This window comes from Rattus norvegicus, chromosome 8, assembly GCF_021556685.1.
Source record: "Rattus norvegicus strain SHRSP/BbbUtx chromosome 8, alternate assembly SHRSP_T2T, whole genome shotgun sequence".
Taxonomy (NCBI): domain Eukaryota; kingdom Metazoa; phylum Chordata; class Mammalia; order Rodentia; family Muridae; genus Rattus; species Rattus norvegicus.
In genome coordinates this window covers 24691423-24707204 of record NC_141541.1, presented here as the reverse complement: position 1 = coordinate 24707204, position 15782 = coordinate 24691423, and the positions used below count along the sequence as shown (strand labels likewise).

General features: G+C 34.8%; 1 protein-coding gene across 1 annotated transcript; it reads right to left on the bottom strand.

The window, feature by feature from the left end:
- Window positions 1-4845: 4845 nt before the first annotated feature.
- Window positions 4846-5775, bottom strand: Or7e174 (olfactory receptor family 7 subfamily E member 174). The gene is given in 1 exon segment (NM_001000864.1): window positions 4846-5775. A coding segment is annotated over 1 exon segment (930 nt).
- Between the last annotated feature and the right edge of the window lie 10007 nt (window positions 5776-15782).

Below are 15782 nucleotides of genomic sequence, written 5' to 3'. Positions count from 1 at the left end.
TATTAAGTTATATTTCAATATTAAATTAATCCACATAATATATTTACATACTTGAAAGGGATAAAGTAACTAGTTAAATTTCAATTTTTGGAAAATATTTCTAAAGTCAGTCAATGACTGTCTTTTTTGTGGAATATTATTATGTAGTTCCTCTAAATTTGTTTTGTAAACTTCAAATTTTATGAAGTGTTTTGTTAAGAAACATATTTTCTTAGTGTTACTACTGTTGTGATGTGACACCATGACTAAAAGCAAGTGGCGGGGTTATTTGGCTTATACTTCCATAGCAGTATTCATCATCAAAGGAAGTTGGATAGGAACTCAAACAGAGTAGGAACCTGGGGTTAGAAGCTGATGCTGATGACCTAAAGAGATGTTGCTTAGGGGTGTACTCCCCACAGATTTCTCTGCCTATATAATAATAGAGATTGGGATCATCAGCCCAGGCATGACATCACTTGTATCATTCACTAATTATTAAAATGCCCTACAGCCAGATCTTACAAATATATTTTTCTAAATTAAGGTACCCCTTTTTCAGATAATTCTAGCTTGTGTCACGTTGACATAAAACTAACCAGTTCACAAATTAATATTTTCTATAATTCCAGAAATGTGCCATTATTATTAAGTCCACATCAGTAATTTTAATAAATAAAATATTTTAGTGTTTGAAAATATTTCAAGTGTTTGAAGTGATTCTATACATGTTTATTTGTACCATATCCATACAGTTTTATGAATTATATGCAGAATATTTTTCATATTTTTATATTTGGTTCCATTTAAAACAGTTGCCTTCTGAATGTGTTAAATAGTTTTTCTACTTTAAAAATTTCTAAAAGAATTTACAAGTTGCGGACACAACATTTAACATTTAACTTTATTACTTTATATGATTAGGTTAGCTAAAAAGGTGAAGGCCTACATCAATAGTATTTTTCCTTATTGCACCACTCTTGCTAGGTCCTTTCTTATTTTACAATTATCTTAGTTACTTTCTTTATTACCCAAGAAGCAAATTTCTGCCAGTGCTGTTCTGTGTGACAAAACCAAAACAGAACAAAACAAAACAAACTGATATGAAAGTGCACAAATGAGGGAGAATTCTCATATTACAGTCACGAATAAGAAAATTCATACAGGTTGATCTCAATATAAAAAATACTCTCAAAACAAAGAAATCAAGGATCTCAGAAAATGGAAGGATACCCCATGCTCAAGGATTGGAAGGATTAATATAATAAATATGGCCATCTTGCTGAAAGTAATCTACAGATTCAATGTAATCAAAATTCCAACTCAGTTCTTCATTGAGTTAGAAAGAAAAATTTGCAAATACATTTTGGAATAACAAAACACCCAGGATAGCAAAAATATTATCAATAAGAAAAGACCTTATGGGGAAATCACTACCCCTGTCCTCAAGCTATATCACAGAGCAATCCTGATTTAAAAAAAAAGCATGGTATTGGTACAGAGACAGGCAGGTAGTTCAATGCAATAGAATTCACCTATGGTCACTTGATCTTTGACAAATAAGCTAAAACCATCCAATGGAAAAAAGACAGCATTTTCAACAAATTTTGCTGATTCAACTGGAGGTCAGCATGTAGAAGAATGCGAATTGACCCATTCTTATCTCCTTGTACAAAGCTCAAGTCCAAGTGGATCAAGAACCTCCACATGAAACCAGATACACTGAAACTAATAGAAGAGAAAGTGAGGGAAAGCATCAAACATATAGAAACGGGGGAAATTTTCTTGAACAGACCACCAGTAGCTTATGTTCTAAGCTCAAGAATGGACAAACAGGACCTCATAAAATTGCAAAGCTTCTGTAATGCAAAGGACACTGTCAATAGGACACAATGACGACTCACAGACTTGGGAAAGATCTTTACCAATCCTACATCTGACAGAGGGCTAATATCTAATATATATAAAAAACTCAAGAAGGTAGACTCCAGAGAACCAAATAATCCTATTAAAAATTGGGTTCAGATCTAAACAAAGAATTCTCAGCTAAACAATGGACATGAAGCACCTGAAGAAATTTTAATATCCTTAGTCATCACGGAAATGCAAATCAAAACAACCATGAGCTTTCACCACACACCACTCAGAATGGCTAAGATAAAAATCTAAGGTGACAGCAGATGCTTGTGAGGATGTGGTGAAAGAGGAATACTCTTACATTGCTGGTGGAATTGCAAACTGATACAATCACTCTTGAAATCAGCCTGGCGGTTCCTCAGATTATTGAATATCTACCACCTGAACTATACCACAGCTATCCCAGTTCTTGGCATACACCCAAAAGATGCTGCTCCAGTATATAAGAAGGACACATGGTCCACTAAGTTCATAGCAGCATTATTTATAATAGATAGAAGCTGGAAAGAACCCACATGTCCTTCAAAAGAGGAATGGATACAGAAAATATGGTACATTTACACACAATGGAGCACTACTCACCTATCAAAGCAGTGACTTCATGAAACTCATAGGCAAATGGATGGAGGCAAAAAATACTATTCCTGTGTAAGGAAACCCAGTCAGAAAACAACATATATAGTATGTACTCACTGATAAGTGGCTATTAGCCCAAAAGCTTGGAATACTCAGGAAACAATTTACAGAGCATAAAAAATTGGGATGCTTAAGTCCTTCTTAGAAGGGGGGAACAGAATAGCACAGGAAGAAATACAAGGATAAATAGTAGATCAGGGACTGAAGGAAAGATCATCCAGAAACTGCTCCACCTTGGAATCCATCCCATATGCAGCCACCAAACCCAGTCACTATTGTTGATGCTAAGAAGGGCTTGCTGACAGGAATCTGATATGGATATCTTTTGAGAGGCTTTTCCAGAGCTTTATTGATACAGATGATGATGCTTTCAGCAAACTATCAGACGGAGCATGGGATACTCAATGGAGGAGTTAGAGAAAGGATTGAAGGAGCTGAAGGGGTTTGCAACCCCACAGGATGATTAACAATATCAGCCAAGTCCTCCAGAACTTCTGGGGACTAAATCACCAATCAAAGAGTACAGATGGAGTAATGCATGGCTCTATCTGCATATGTAGCAGAGGATGGCATTGTCTGTTATTGATAGGAGGAGAAGTCCTTGGTTCTGTGAAGGCTCATTTCCCTATTATACGGGAATTCCAGGGTGTTGCGCTTAGAGTGGGTAGAAGTGGGGGCATATTCACAGAAGCAAGGAGAAGGGGAGGAGAAGGATGGGAGAGTGGGAAAAGGGGATAACATTTGAAATGTAAATACATAAAATATATAATAAAAAAGCTTCAGAAAAGAAAAAAATATACTTCAATCTCTGATGCACAGCCTATGATCTATAAAGAGATGTCCTGATGCAAACATGATTGCAGATTTTCTGACCTAAGGACTATAACAATTTACACAAAGTTTCAGTTCTTTTATATGAAATAAACCTAACATGATACATATAAAACAGGGAAGACAATTAGAAAACTTGATGATAGATAGATAGATAGATAGATAGATAGATAGATAGATAGATAATGATTCAGGTGTGGCAATCAGCAGCATACTTCATATTTTTATGTTGTAAGTACTGTTTTATAATCATCCTCATTTTTATAATCACACTAAAATTATTTTATACTTTTAAGGAATGAGCTTATCATGAGACACTTTCTGTTTCCATATATGAGATGTATATAGACATATACTAAGCAATAGATGAGATTATGTTTTGAATATGATTCCTAGGATGTCCACATCAACTACTACCTAAAAGTTTACAAGTCCCATACCTTAAATTCCATATATTTTAAGCCTATCCTCTCTAGTGCTTGGTGTTAGTCTTGATGATGAAGAAACTATGTTTGTGACATTTTTTATTCTTACCTCCCTGTGTACTGAGTGATTCTTATTGCATCTCTCAAGTCTAAATATTAAGGTATAAAGTTCAAGTGCACATATACCGAAATATGCTGACCAAGCTCTCAAGGGCTCCTTTTTGTGACTGACAGGAGAAGATAGGAGCATCCTAAAAAAAGTGGAGCCCTTGGAATGGAGCCTAATATAATTTGCTGAGTCCAACTTTGGTGTTGGAGACACAGGTTGATTACTATGTATAATATTTGAAGTTCAATGTACAGCATTTAGAAATAGTCAATGAAGTTCACAGTTGACTGAGGAGAGGAGACAGAAAAAAAGATGTGAAAGAAGAGAAGGACCATATGAAAGAATTGGAGGAGGATGGGATGGATAAACAAATGTCCACAAAAGTGGTGGGATCTTTTCTCTACTCAGTGGTAAACTTAATATTATAATTATATAAATTATGTTAATTTCTTTTTATTTTCTTTTCAGTTTCAACCGATTTTATAGTGTAATTTGTTTGCAGGAAAAACAAATGGCTGTGACGGTTTTCTTGGTTTTAGTATGGTCACATTCATAAATTTTAGCAACCTTCACTATCCTTTAACCCATAAATTTAGTTTACATTTGAAACTGAATACTTTGGAAATTTAAAAACAATTAAATTCAGTTGGGTGTTTTGGCACACACCTTAATTGTAGTACTCAAGAACCAGAGGTAGATACACAAGTTCCAGTTCAGTCTGTCTTATATAGAGAGAAACCTGGCCTCAAAAAATTAAGTAAGTAGATAAACAAATTCTTCTGTTGTCCCTCTTGTAAAGCACAATTTTGTTGTGGATGAATAAAAATAAATTTGATTCCTCAAGGTTTAGAAAGATCATGAAACCAATGAGGCATTACACATAATTCTAGGTAATTTGGTTTTAAAATTTTCTTCCAATGTATCAAGTTGAATACATGGGATCTGTGATTAAACAGTACAAAAGTGGAGCCTTTTCAGGGAATCTCTAATGTCCTGATTCCTCAGACTGTAGATGAAAGGATTTAGCATGGGGTTGACCACAGTGTACATTAATGAGGCCACCATATTGTTTCCAGAAGAATGAGACAAAAGTGAGCCAAAATACTCTCCAAGCCCTGTTCCATAAAATAAGCATACCACTGCCAGGTGAGACCCACAGGTAGAGAAAGCTTTATACCTCCCACTTGAAGAGGTGATACTCAGAATAGAAGAAATGATTTTAAAGTATGAGATAAGGATCCCCAATAAGGGAAAAACACCAAGTATGACACCAACAGCATACATGAGTATGTTATTATTAAACGTGTTGTTGCAGCCTAAATTTAGAAGTTGAGAAGGGTGACAGAAGAAGTTAGCAATTGCCACATCTTTGAAACACTTAAGTTGTAAGGCAACCAAATTGTGGAGCAGGGATTCAAAAAGACTAGCTAAAAGGGATATTAAAACTAACGTGCCACAGCGGCCAGGGTTCATAATTATTGCATAATGCAGGGGATGACAGATGGCCACAAACCTGTCATATGCCATCACGGCAAGAAGCATACTATCCATACATGCAAATATGATAAAAAGTGACATCTGAGTCAGGCAGCCCACATAGGATATGGCTGCATTATGGGTTTGAAGCTCTGTAACCATGTTTGGAACTGTTGTAGAAATGAAGCCAATGTCAACCAATGACAGAATGGAGAGGAAGAAGTACATAGGATTATGGAGGTGGGAGAATGAGCTGACAGTCAGGATGATGAGCAGGTTCCCAAGCACTGATATCAGGTACATGGATAGGAACAACCCACATAGAATAGGCTGCAGTTCTGGATCATCAGATACTCTCAGAAGATAAAATTGTGAAACATGTGTTATGTTTTTCATTTTCATTTTCATCATTTCCCCTTTAAAAAGAAAAGAAATAATTACAAAATAAATAAGTCAAATAAAAAGTCACTCTGAATTCTAAATAATTTGAGTGCAAACACTCTCATTTAAGGTTTTCCATATAAATACAGAAGTATTTGTGGTTTCCACAAAGGCAATCTTTGAAGTATTTCATTACTGTTTTGTATGCTATTCACTCCCTTAAGTACACAAATAATTTTTCTACATGCACATGAGCCTAGTTAGAATATATATATATATATATATATATATATATATATATATATATATATATATATATATATATGAAATGTCTCAAGAGTTGGAAATACTACTAAATTATTTGATACAGTCATACCATCAGTGTATGCTTGTAAGACCCATGCTGGGAGACTGAGACAGAGGAAAATAGCTATTAGTTTAGAAATGGAGAAGGACACATTGGGAGGGAAGATAAGCAGAAAAATCTGTTAAGGAGTGGACTTGGTCAAAGTTCATGCCACGCTTAAAACATAAATCCAATATTGTGTGCAAATATTTTAAATTGACATGTATTTGTCAGAGTAACAGAAACAGTTAACAGAATAACAGAGACAGTATAGATATGTAGAAAGTGATTATTTCTAAAAACTAAAGTTCATAATTTATACTTTTAAACATTGTGCAGTTACCCCCAGGAATTAAGCATTATTCTTGCTTACTTCTTAGGCAGATGATTTTTAAATTATTTAATTTGTAACTTACATCTTTGGCTTTGATAATTTTCAAATTTTCATAAACGTAGCTTAATAGTTGAAGATAATCATATATGTGACAAAAATATGGCATTAGCATTCATTGTTCCTGGTTAATTAAAAATGAAACTATATGAAGTACCTTTGGAAATTAAAACAAAGACATATATAGGTTTATTTGTATCAAAACAGATAATATACCACCTATTTTTTTTAATAAAAACTAAAGCCTCTTGTACTTTCATTGTCATATTTTTTGACTCTAAGACCTGTGATTGCTATTTAAAACTCTTATAATAAAGGGATGCCACCAAGGGAAAGTTCAAACCTTCTTATTTCTAACTAATATATTTCATGCACACTTTAACTGATGTGTAGAGGACTGCATACTTGCATCTGCATTAAAGAAGCCAGAGCTGATTATTTGGTCAGGTCCATAGTATATGAATGAGGAAAAGTAAAGAACATAAACTGCATAAACTAATTTAACCCCCATCAAAGGACATGTACAAAAGATGAGAGGATAAAAAGTAATTTAAAGTACTTACAAGTAATGTCAGTCTCCTCATGTACAAGACGCACATCATTAATACCTACTTTGTATGGTTATTGTATACATACATTTTTAAAAGATTTTAGAAAAATGACAAGCAGTTCTCAGTCTCATTCATTAATGTATTTAACTGGATATTTTACATATCCACATATCCAGAATACTGATACCATTAATTCAAATTTCAGAAGTCATAATTTAGGTCTTCAAAATGTCTTAGTTTAGGTACACATATTACTGTGAGTTTGAATATTTATGTAGATATGATGCATTAAATTACAGTTAGTCACAATAAAGAGTTTTTATGGAACATTTTCTAGATATCAGAAAATATGCAAGATCATTTTTAACCATAATGAAATATGAATACAAAATTTGAAATCTGGATTTTCCTTTATAGGTTACTAATTTTGATATACCCATGTATCTCATAAAGCCAGAGTTGGTGAAAACCAAATAGAATGGGATGTCTGATACCTTAATTAAAGTGACATATATATGATAATAGGATAGATATAAATAGAGTCAGAAGCTTCTACGGGCTGATTATTGATCATTCTATGGTCTTAGAAGTTCATTGCAGAGTCTCATAATTACACAAATGGGACCAGGTAATACTAGTCTCTACAGAATTCATATTAATTGTAGAAGAACAGGAGAAAGTGAATATCCACAATATGACTGTGGGCTCTCCATATATAGGTTAAACTATTGTGTATAAACTTCTTGTGGTTCCATGTACATTAAAATTCTAACTACTTCCATTTTATTAATCATCAGGGATTTGGCACAAATCTATGATTCAGCAATTTATGCTACAAAGACATTTCCATATTGAGGCCTGTTTAGGCAGAATAGTAATTTCTAATCAAGTGGTATTTATATATGGAGACAGTATACCATAAAAGGTTTATTGTTAAAAACATATTATACACCTTGATTATATTAACTTTATTTTCATTGTTGTGAAACATGGTGAATATGAAGCTTTTCATTTTCCCACACAGAAAGAAATGTTAACAAATTAATTTACAGTTACAATCTTATTATTAACAAAGTTATTGCAGTTATAATCTTGAAATGATTATGAACGTATTCAAATTATGAATCTAATGTATTAAAAGGTAGGACTTATTAGCCTACACTTACGCCCTATTAATTTTTATCCAAACTATACTGGAAAGGATGGTCCATGTTTTGAGGTGACACTGTGTTAACAGAGAGTCTACTCAGAAGCCTTTTGACAATTATTTTCTCAAGCCATAGGTAAAAATATTCATGCTGTCATTTATGAACTCACCATCCTTATAGCTAAAATTATGTCAAATATTGTTGAGTTTGTCTGTACAACTGCATGATTCCCTGGTAATAATGGAACAGAAGGTTCTACTGAACCTTCCTATAGCCAACACATAGCTATTGAAGCAAATTTTATTTATGCTAAATTATAAACTAATTTACATATAGCTATTTGTCTAAGATATTGAATCTGTGGGCTATAATTCTAAATCCTATGAGATTCCAAGAAGATGGAATTCTAACACAAGGTTGATTACAAGTTTGTGTTCTGTACATCCCTTGAAGAAAACAAGGACAGGACAAACAAACATTATAGGAAATTACGAAATATCTTGAAGATGTTAAGAAAGCTAAATCTTCAAAATAGAAAAAATGGAAAAATAAAACATAATCAACAATGGAAATATTAACATAGTCATCTTGTCAGCCAGACAGATATGCACAGAAATAAATGGATGGTTTACACAGTTGTTAATTAATTTTTAAGATGAATGGTTTTCCATTATCGGTGTATCTAACAATGGGTGTATTCTGACCATGAGGTTTACATTTCATAACATTTAAAATTTCTTTTAAGGGAATTTCTTTGTAGTTTTTAGTGTGTTTTTGAAGCAGAACCTTATCTATTAAACTTACCTATCCTTAGATATTTGGATGGCCTATACCATCCTCAAAATCACACTCATTCTGACTGTATACCAAAATGTAAATTCATGTAGGTGTGATTGAATTTATTCAGTTGTCTTTGTAGTATAACAAGTATTTTTAAAATGGTGTATTTATCCTTGTTATGTATATACTTAAAATAATATTCTCACTGTGGAAACAATGTTCTGTACATAGATTGGTTCATAAATAGAATACCAAGAACAAGAGAAAAAGTATCTATTTTTACATTAAATCACTGACTGATCATTTCAGAAAGTTACTCATTTACATAAAAATTTTGAAGAACTTTGAAAGAGCTTAAGAAGTACTTAAACCAGATACACTCAAACTAATAGAAGAAAAAGTGGGGAAGAGTCTCAAACACATGGGCACTTGGGAAAATTTCCTAAAGAGAACACCAATGGCTTATGGTCTAAGATCAAGAATTGACAAATGGGACTTCATAAAATTGCAAAGCTTCTTGTTAGGCAAAGGACACTGTCATATGTACAAAATGACAACAAACAGATTGGCAAAAGATCTTTATTAATCCTACATCCAATAGAGGGTTAATTTCAAATGTATACAAAGAACTCAAGTATTTAGAGTCTAGAGAATAAAACAACCATATTAAAATTGGGGTACAGAGCTAAACAAAGAATTCTGAACTAAAGAATATTGAATGGCTAAGAAGTACCTAAAGAAATGTTCAACATCCTTAGTCATTAGGGAAACGCAATTCAAAACACACCTGAGATTCTATCTCATATCAGTCAGAAAGGCTAAGATCAAAAATTCAGTTGATAACAGATGCTGGCGAGGATGTGGAGAAAGGGGAACACTCCTCCATTGTTGGTGGCATTGCAAGCTGGTACAATCACTCTGGAAATCAGTCTGGAGGTTCCTCAGAAAACTGGTCATAGTACTACCTAAGGACCCAGCTATACCACTCCTCAGCATACACCTAAATGTTTCCCCAACATATAACCGGGATACATGCTCAGGTACAATCATAGTAACCTTATTTATAATAGCCAGAAGCTGGAAATAACCCAGATGTCCTTCAACAGAGGAATGGATACAGAAAATGTGGTACATTTCCATAATCGAATACTAAGCTATTTTAAAAAATGACTTCATGAAATTCATAGGCAAATGGATGGAACTAGAAAATATCATCCTGAGTGAGGTCACCCAATCTTGAAAAATGCACATTGTATTTAATCACTGATAAAAGCTCGAATTATCCAAGATATGATCCACAGATCACATGAAGCTCAAGAAGATGGATGACTAAAGTGCAGATGCTTCAGTCCTTCTTAGAAGGAGGAATGAAAATATTCATAGGATTCCATGGGGAAGAGAGCTGAACACCCAGAAGTGCAGACATCTTGAGACCACTGGACAGACTGCAACTTCTGCTCACCTCTGCCCACATCCCTGGTGCAAGAAGAAACTGCACAATGCCTTGGACACAGGAATATAGGAATAGTCATCTGTTGGTACCTTTGGTTATGGTCTGTGCCCAGGACTGAACTGAAGTGATCAAACAGCTCCCTGCACCCAAATTGCATGGGGAAGAAAGCTGGACCCTCAGAGGTGCAGACACTCCTGAGACATCAGAGGAGAGTAACCTTTGTCCACTTTCTTGACCCAAGAGGGAATTGCATAATGCCAACTCTGTCCCCTGCATACAAGGACCTAGGAGCCATCAGGCACAGGACACGTCTAATTCCTGCCCATGCCAAGAGCTGAAAGACAGTCACCAGGCATGCAGACACACCTAAAATCAGACAACTTGAAAAGGCTGAATGAAAAAAGAAAACAGTTCTACATGAGTGTTGACACAGAGGCCTAAGGAAGGTCAAACCACTCTCAGAAACATCAAGACAAGCAAACACCAGAGACAACCCAAAGGGGAGAGGCAAGCTCAGGAACCTAAGCAACAGAAACCAAGACTATTTGGCATCATCAGAGCCCAGGTCTCCCACCAAAGAAAATATTGGATATCCAAACAACTGGAAAACGCAAGATTTAGATTTAAAATCACATTTTATAGTAATGATGGAGGACTGTAAGAAGGACATAAATAACTCCCTTAAAGAAACGCAGCACAACACAAGAAAACAAGTAGAAGCCCTTAAAGAGGAAACACAAATTATTTCCTGAAAAAAATTACAGGAAAACACAACCAAACAGGAGAAGGAATTGAACAAAAATGTCCAGGATTTAAAAATGGAAATAAAAACAATAAAGAAAGCACAAGTGGAGACAACCCTGGATATAGAAAACCTAAGGAAGAGACCAGGAGTCATAGATACAAGCAACACCAACAGAAAAGAAGAGATAGAAGAGAGAATCTTAGGGGCAGAAGATATCATACAAAACATTGACACAACTGTCAAAGGGAATGTAAAATACAAAAAGCTCCTAACCCAAAGTATCCAGGAATTCCAGGACACAATGAGAAGATCAAACCTAAGGATAATAGGTATAGAGAGAGCAAAGACTCCCATCTTAAAGGGCCATTAAATATCATCAACAAAATTATAGAAAAAAATTCTCTGGTCTAAAAAAAACAGATGCCCATAAACATACAAAAAAATCTATAGAACTCCTAATAGTTTAGACCAGAAAAGAAATTCCTCCTGTCATGTAATAGTCAAAACACCAAATGCACAGATCAAAGAAAGAAAATTAAAAGTAGTAAGGGAAAAAGGTCAAAGATGAGCTCTCAATCCTGAATATCTATGCTTCAAATGCAAGGTCACCTAAATTCATAAAAGATACCTTACTAAAGGTCAAAACACAAATTGTACCTTACATAATATGAGTGGGAGATTTCAACACCTCATTCTCATTAATGGACTGATCATGGAAACAGAAACTAATCAGAGATGTAGAGAAACTAACAGAAGTTATCAACCAAATGGATTTAACAGATATTTATAGAACATTTCATTCTAAAAGAAAAGAATATACCTTCTTCTCAGCACCTCATGGTACGTTCTCCAAACTGACCATATAATTAGTCATAAAACAGGCCTCAAAAGATACAAGATGATTGAAATAGTTCCATGCATTCTATCAGATGACTATGGACTAAGGCTGGTCTTCAATAACAACAAAATTGACAGAAAGCCCACATACATGTGCAGTTGGGCAATATTGTACTCATTGATAACTTGGTCAAGGAAGAAATAAAGAAATTAAAGGATTTTTAGAATATAATGAAAGTGAAGGCACAACATACCAAAACTTATGGGACACTATGAACCAGTGCTAAGAGGAAAACTCACAGGTCTGCCTGCATCCAAATAGAAACTGGAGAGAGCATATACCAGCATCTTGACAGGACACCTAAAAGTTCTAGAACAAAAAGAAGCAAATACACCCAAGAGGAATTGAGAGCAGGAAATAAATCAAACTCATTGATTTATTTCCAAGTAGAAACAAAAGTAACTATACAAACTCATTGATTTATTTCCAAGGAGAAACAAAAAGAACTATACAAAGAATCAACAAAATCGGGAGCTGGTTCTTTGAGAAAATCAACAAGATACATAAACCTTTAGCCAGACTAGCCAGAAAGAGTATCCAAATCAACAAATCATAAATGAAAAGGGAGACATACCAAGTGAATCTGAGGAAATCCAAAAATTATCAGATCATACTACAAAAGCCTATATTGAAAAAACTGGAAAATCTGGATGAAATTGATAATTTTCTAGACAGGTACCAGGTATCAAAGTTAAATCAAGATCAGATAAAACATCTAAACAGTTGCATAACTCCTAAAGAAATAGAAACAATTATTATAATTCACCCAACCAAAAACAGCCCAGTACCAGATGGATTTAGTGGACAATTCTATCAGATCTTCAAGGAGACCTAATACTAATACTGTCCAAACTATTACACAAAATAGGAACAAAAGGAAAACTATCCAGTTCCTTCTATGAAGTCACAATTACACTTATACCTAAACAACACAAAGTTCTAACAAAGAAAGATAACTTCAGATCAATTTCCCTTATGAATATTTACACAAAAATACTCAAAATTTCACAAAACAAACCCCAGAACACATCAAAACAGTCATCCATCATGATCAAGTAGGCTTCATCCCAGGGATACAGGATTGCTTCAATACATGGAAGTCCATCAACAGAATTCACTATATAAACAAACTCAAATTAAAAAAAAATACATGATTATCTCATTAGATCCGGAGAAAGCATTTGACAAAATTCAACACTCCTTCATGTTAAAAATCTTGGAAAATAAGGAACTCAAGGCCCATACTTAAACATAGTAAAAAGAGTATACAGCAACCTAGTAGCCAAAATCAAACTAAATGGAGAGAATCTTGAAGCAATCCCTCTAAAATCAGGGACGAGACAAGGCAGACCATTGCCTTCCTACTTATTCAATATAATACTCAAAGTGTTAGCCAGACCGATAAGATAACAAGAGGAAGTCAAGTGGGTTCAAATTAGAAAGGAAGAAGTCAAAATATCACTATTTGCAAAGATGTCAATAAAGCAGAATACTCCTCTATTGTTGGTGGGATTGCAAGCTGGTACAACCACTCTGGTAATCAGTCTGGAGGTTCCTCAGTAAATTGAACATAGTACTAAGTACCGAGCTATACCACTCCTGGGCATATATCCAAGAGATACTCTGACATATAAGAAGGACACATGCTCCACTATGTTTATAGCAGCCTTGTTTATAATATTCAGAACCTGGAATGAACCTAGTATCCTTCAACAGAGGAATGGATACAGAAAATGTGATACATCTACATAGTGGAGTACTACTCAGCTATCAAAAACAATGACTTCATGAAATTCACAGCCAAATAGATGGAACTAGGAAATATAATCCTGAGTGAGGTAACCCAATCACAAATAAAAATAAACATGGTATTCACTCACTGATAAGTAGATATTAGCCCAAAAGCTTGGACTACCCAAGATACAATCCACTGATCACATGAAGCATAAGAAGAAGGAAGACCAAAGTGTGGATACTGTAGTTCTTCTTAGAAAATGGGAACAAAAATATTCATAGGAGGAGATATGGAGACAAAGTTTGGAGCAGAGCCTGAAGGAATGGCCATTCTGATCATGCTCCACATGAGCATCCAGCACATATACATACAGCTATGAAACCCAGACAATATTGCTGATGTAAATAAGTGCATGCTGACAGGAGCCCTACATACCTGCCTCCTGAGAGGCTCTGCCAGAGCATGACAAATACAGAGGTGAATGCTACCAGCCAATCACTGAAATGAGAATGGGGTCCACATTGGAGGAATTAGAGAAAGGATTGAAGGCACTGAAAGAACTTGCAACCCTTTAACACAATACCAACCCACCAGAGCTCCTAGGAACTAAAGCACTACCCAAAGAGTACAACTGGACAGACCCGTAGTTCTAGGTTTATATGTATTAGAGTATGGTCTTGTTGGGCACCAAAGTGAGGAGAAGTCCTTGGTCCTGCCAAAATTGGACCTCCCAATTTAGGGTAATGTTAGATCAGGGACTGTGAGAAGCAGTAGGTGGTTGGGGAGGGAAACACCCTCATAGAAGAAGGGGTCTGGGGAATTGAATAGGGGGTTTATAGATGGGAAACCCAGAGATGGCATAACATTTGAAATGTAAATAGAATAATCCAATAAAAAGAGAAAGGGTAGAAGATTCTAAGTTTTTAAAAAAGCAGAAAAATATATAGTGAAAACATAGAAGAAAAATTCCCTAATATAAAGGAAGACATCTCTGTAAAGATACAAGAAGCTTACAGAGTACCAAATAAATTGGATCATAAAAGAAAGTTCCTGTGTCTCATAATAATCAAAATACTACATATACAAAACAAATAAAGAATGTTAAAAGCTGCAAGGGAAAAGACTATGTAACATAAGAAGGCAAACCTATTACAATTATACCTGACTTCTCAATGGTGACACTAAAAACCAGAAGGGCCTGGACAGACTTAGAGTTACTAAGAGATTACAGATGCCAGCTCAATATAGTTAATCTTGCAAAACTTTCAATAACCATAAAAGGAAAAAAACAAGATATTTTACAACAAAGTTAAATTGAAACAATATCACAAATCCAGCCCAAAAGAAGGTAGTAGAAGGAAAATTCTGCATTAGTTATCTACACCCACAAAAACAAAAAGAATAAGTAATCTCATATCATCAAAACCAAAAGTAGGGAAACACACACACACACACACACACACACACACACACACACACACACACACCACAACCACTACCATCACTTACAGTAACAAAATAACAATAATTGTTCATTAATACTTTTTGGTATCAATGGACTCAATTCCCTAATAAAAAGAAATAGGCTAACAGAATTTATGCAAAAGCAGTCTCCATCCTTCTGCTGCATACAAGAAACACAACAAAGATAGCCATTACCACAGAGTAAATGGTAGGAAAGGCTTTCCAAAAAAATAAACCAAGGAAGCAAACTTATGTAGAAATTCTAATATTTAACAAAATATAGTTAAAACAAAAACTATTCAGAGAAGATGCAGAATTCTAGGGAACCACGGAATTGGCCCAGCTTAGATGCCCTGAGAGGCATATGCAATAGGATTTTCATGTTAGAATCCATGGCTCCTGGGGCACAATGCGCTTTCTAGTTCCTAAGAGATTGATGGAACTCCTTCAGGCACTGAATCAACCAGATCTCTTTGTGTTTCTCTGAATGCTGTCATGGAATTTTGGGAATCATGGA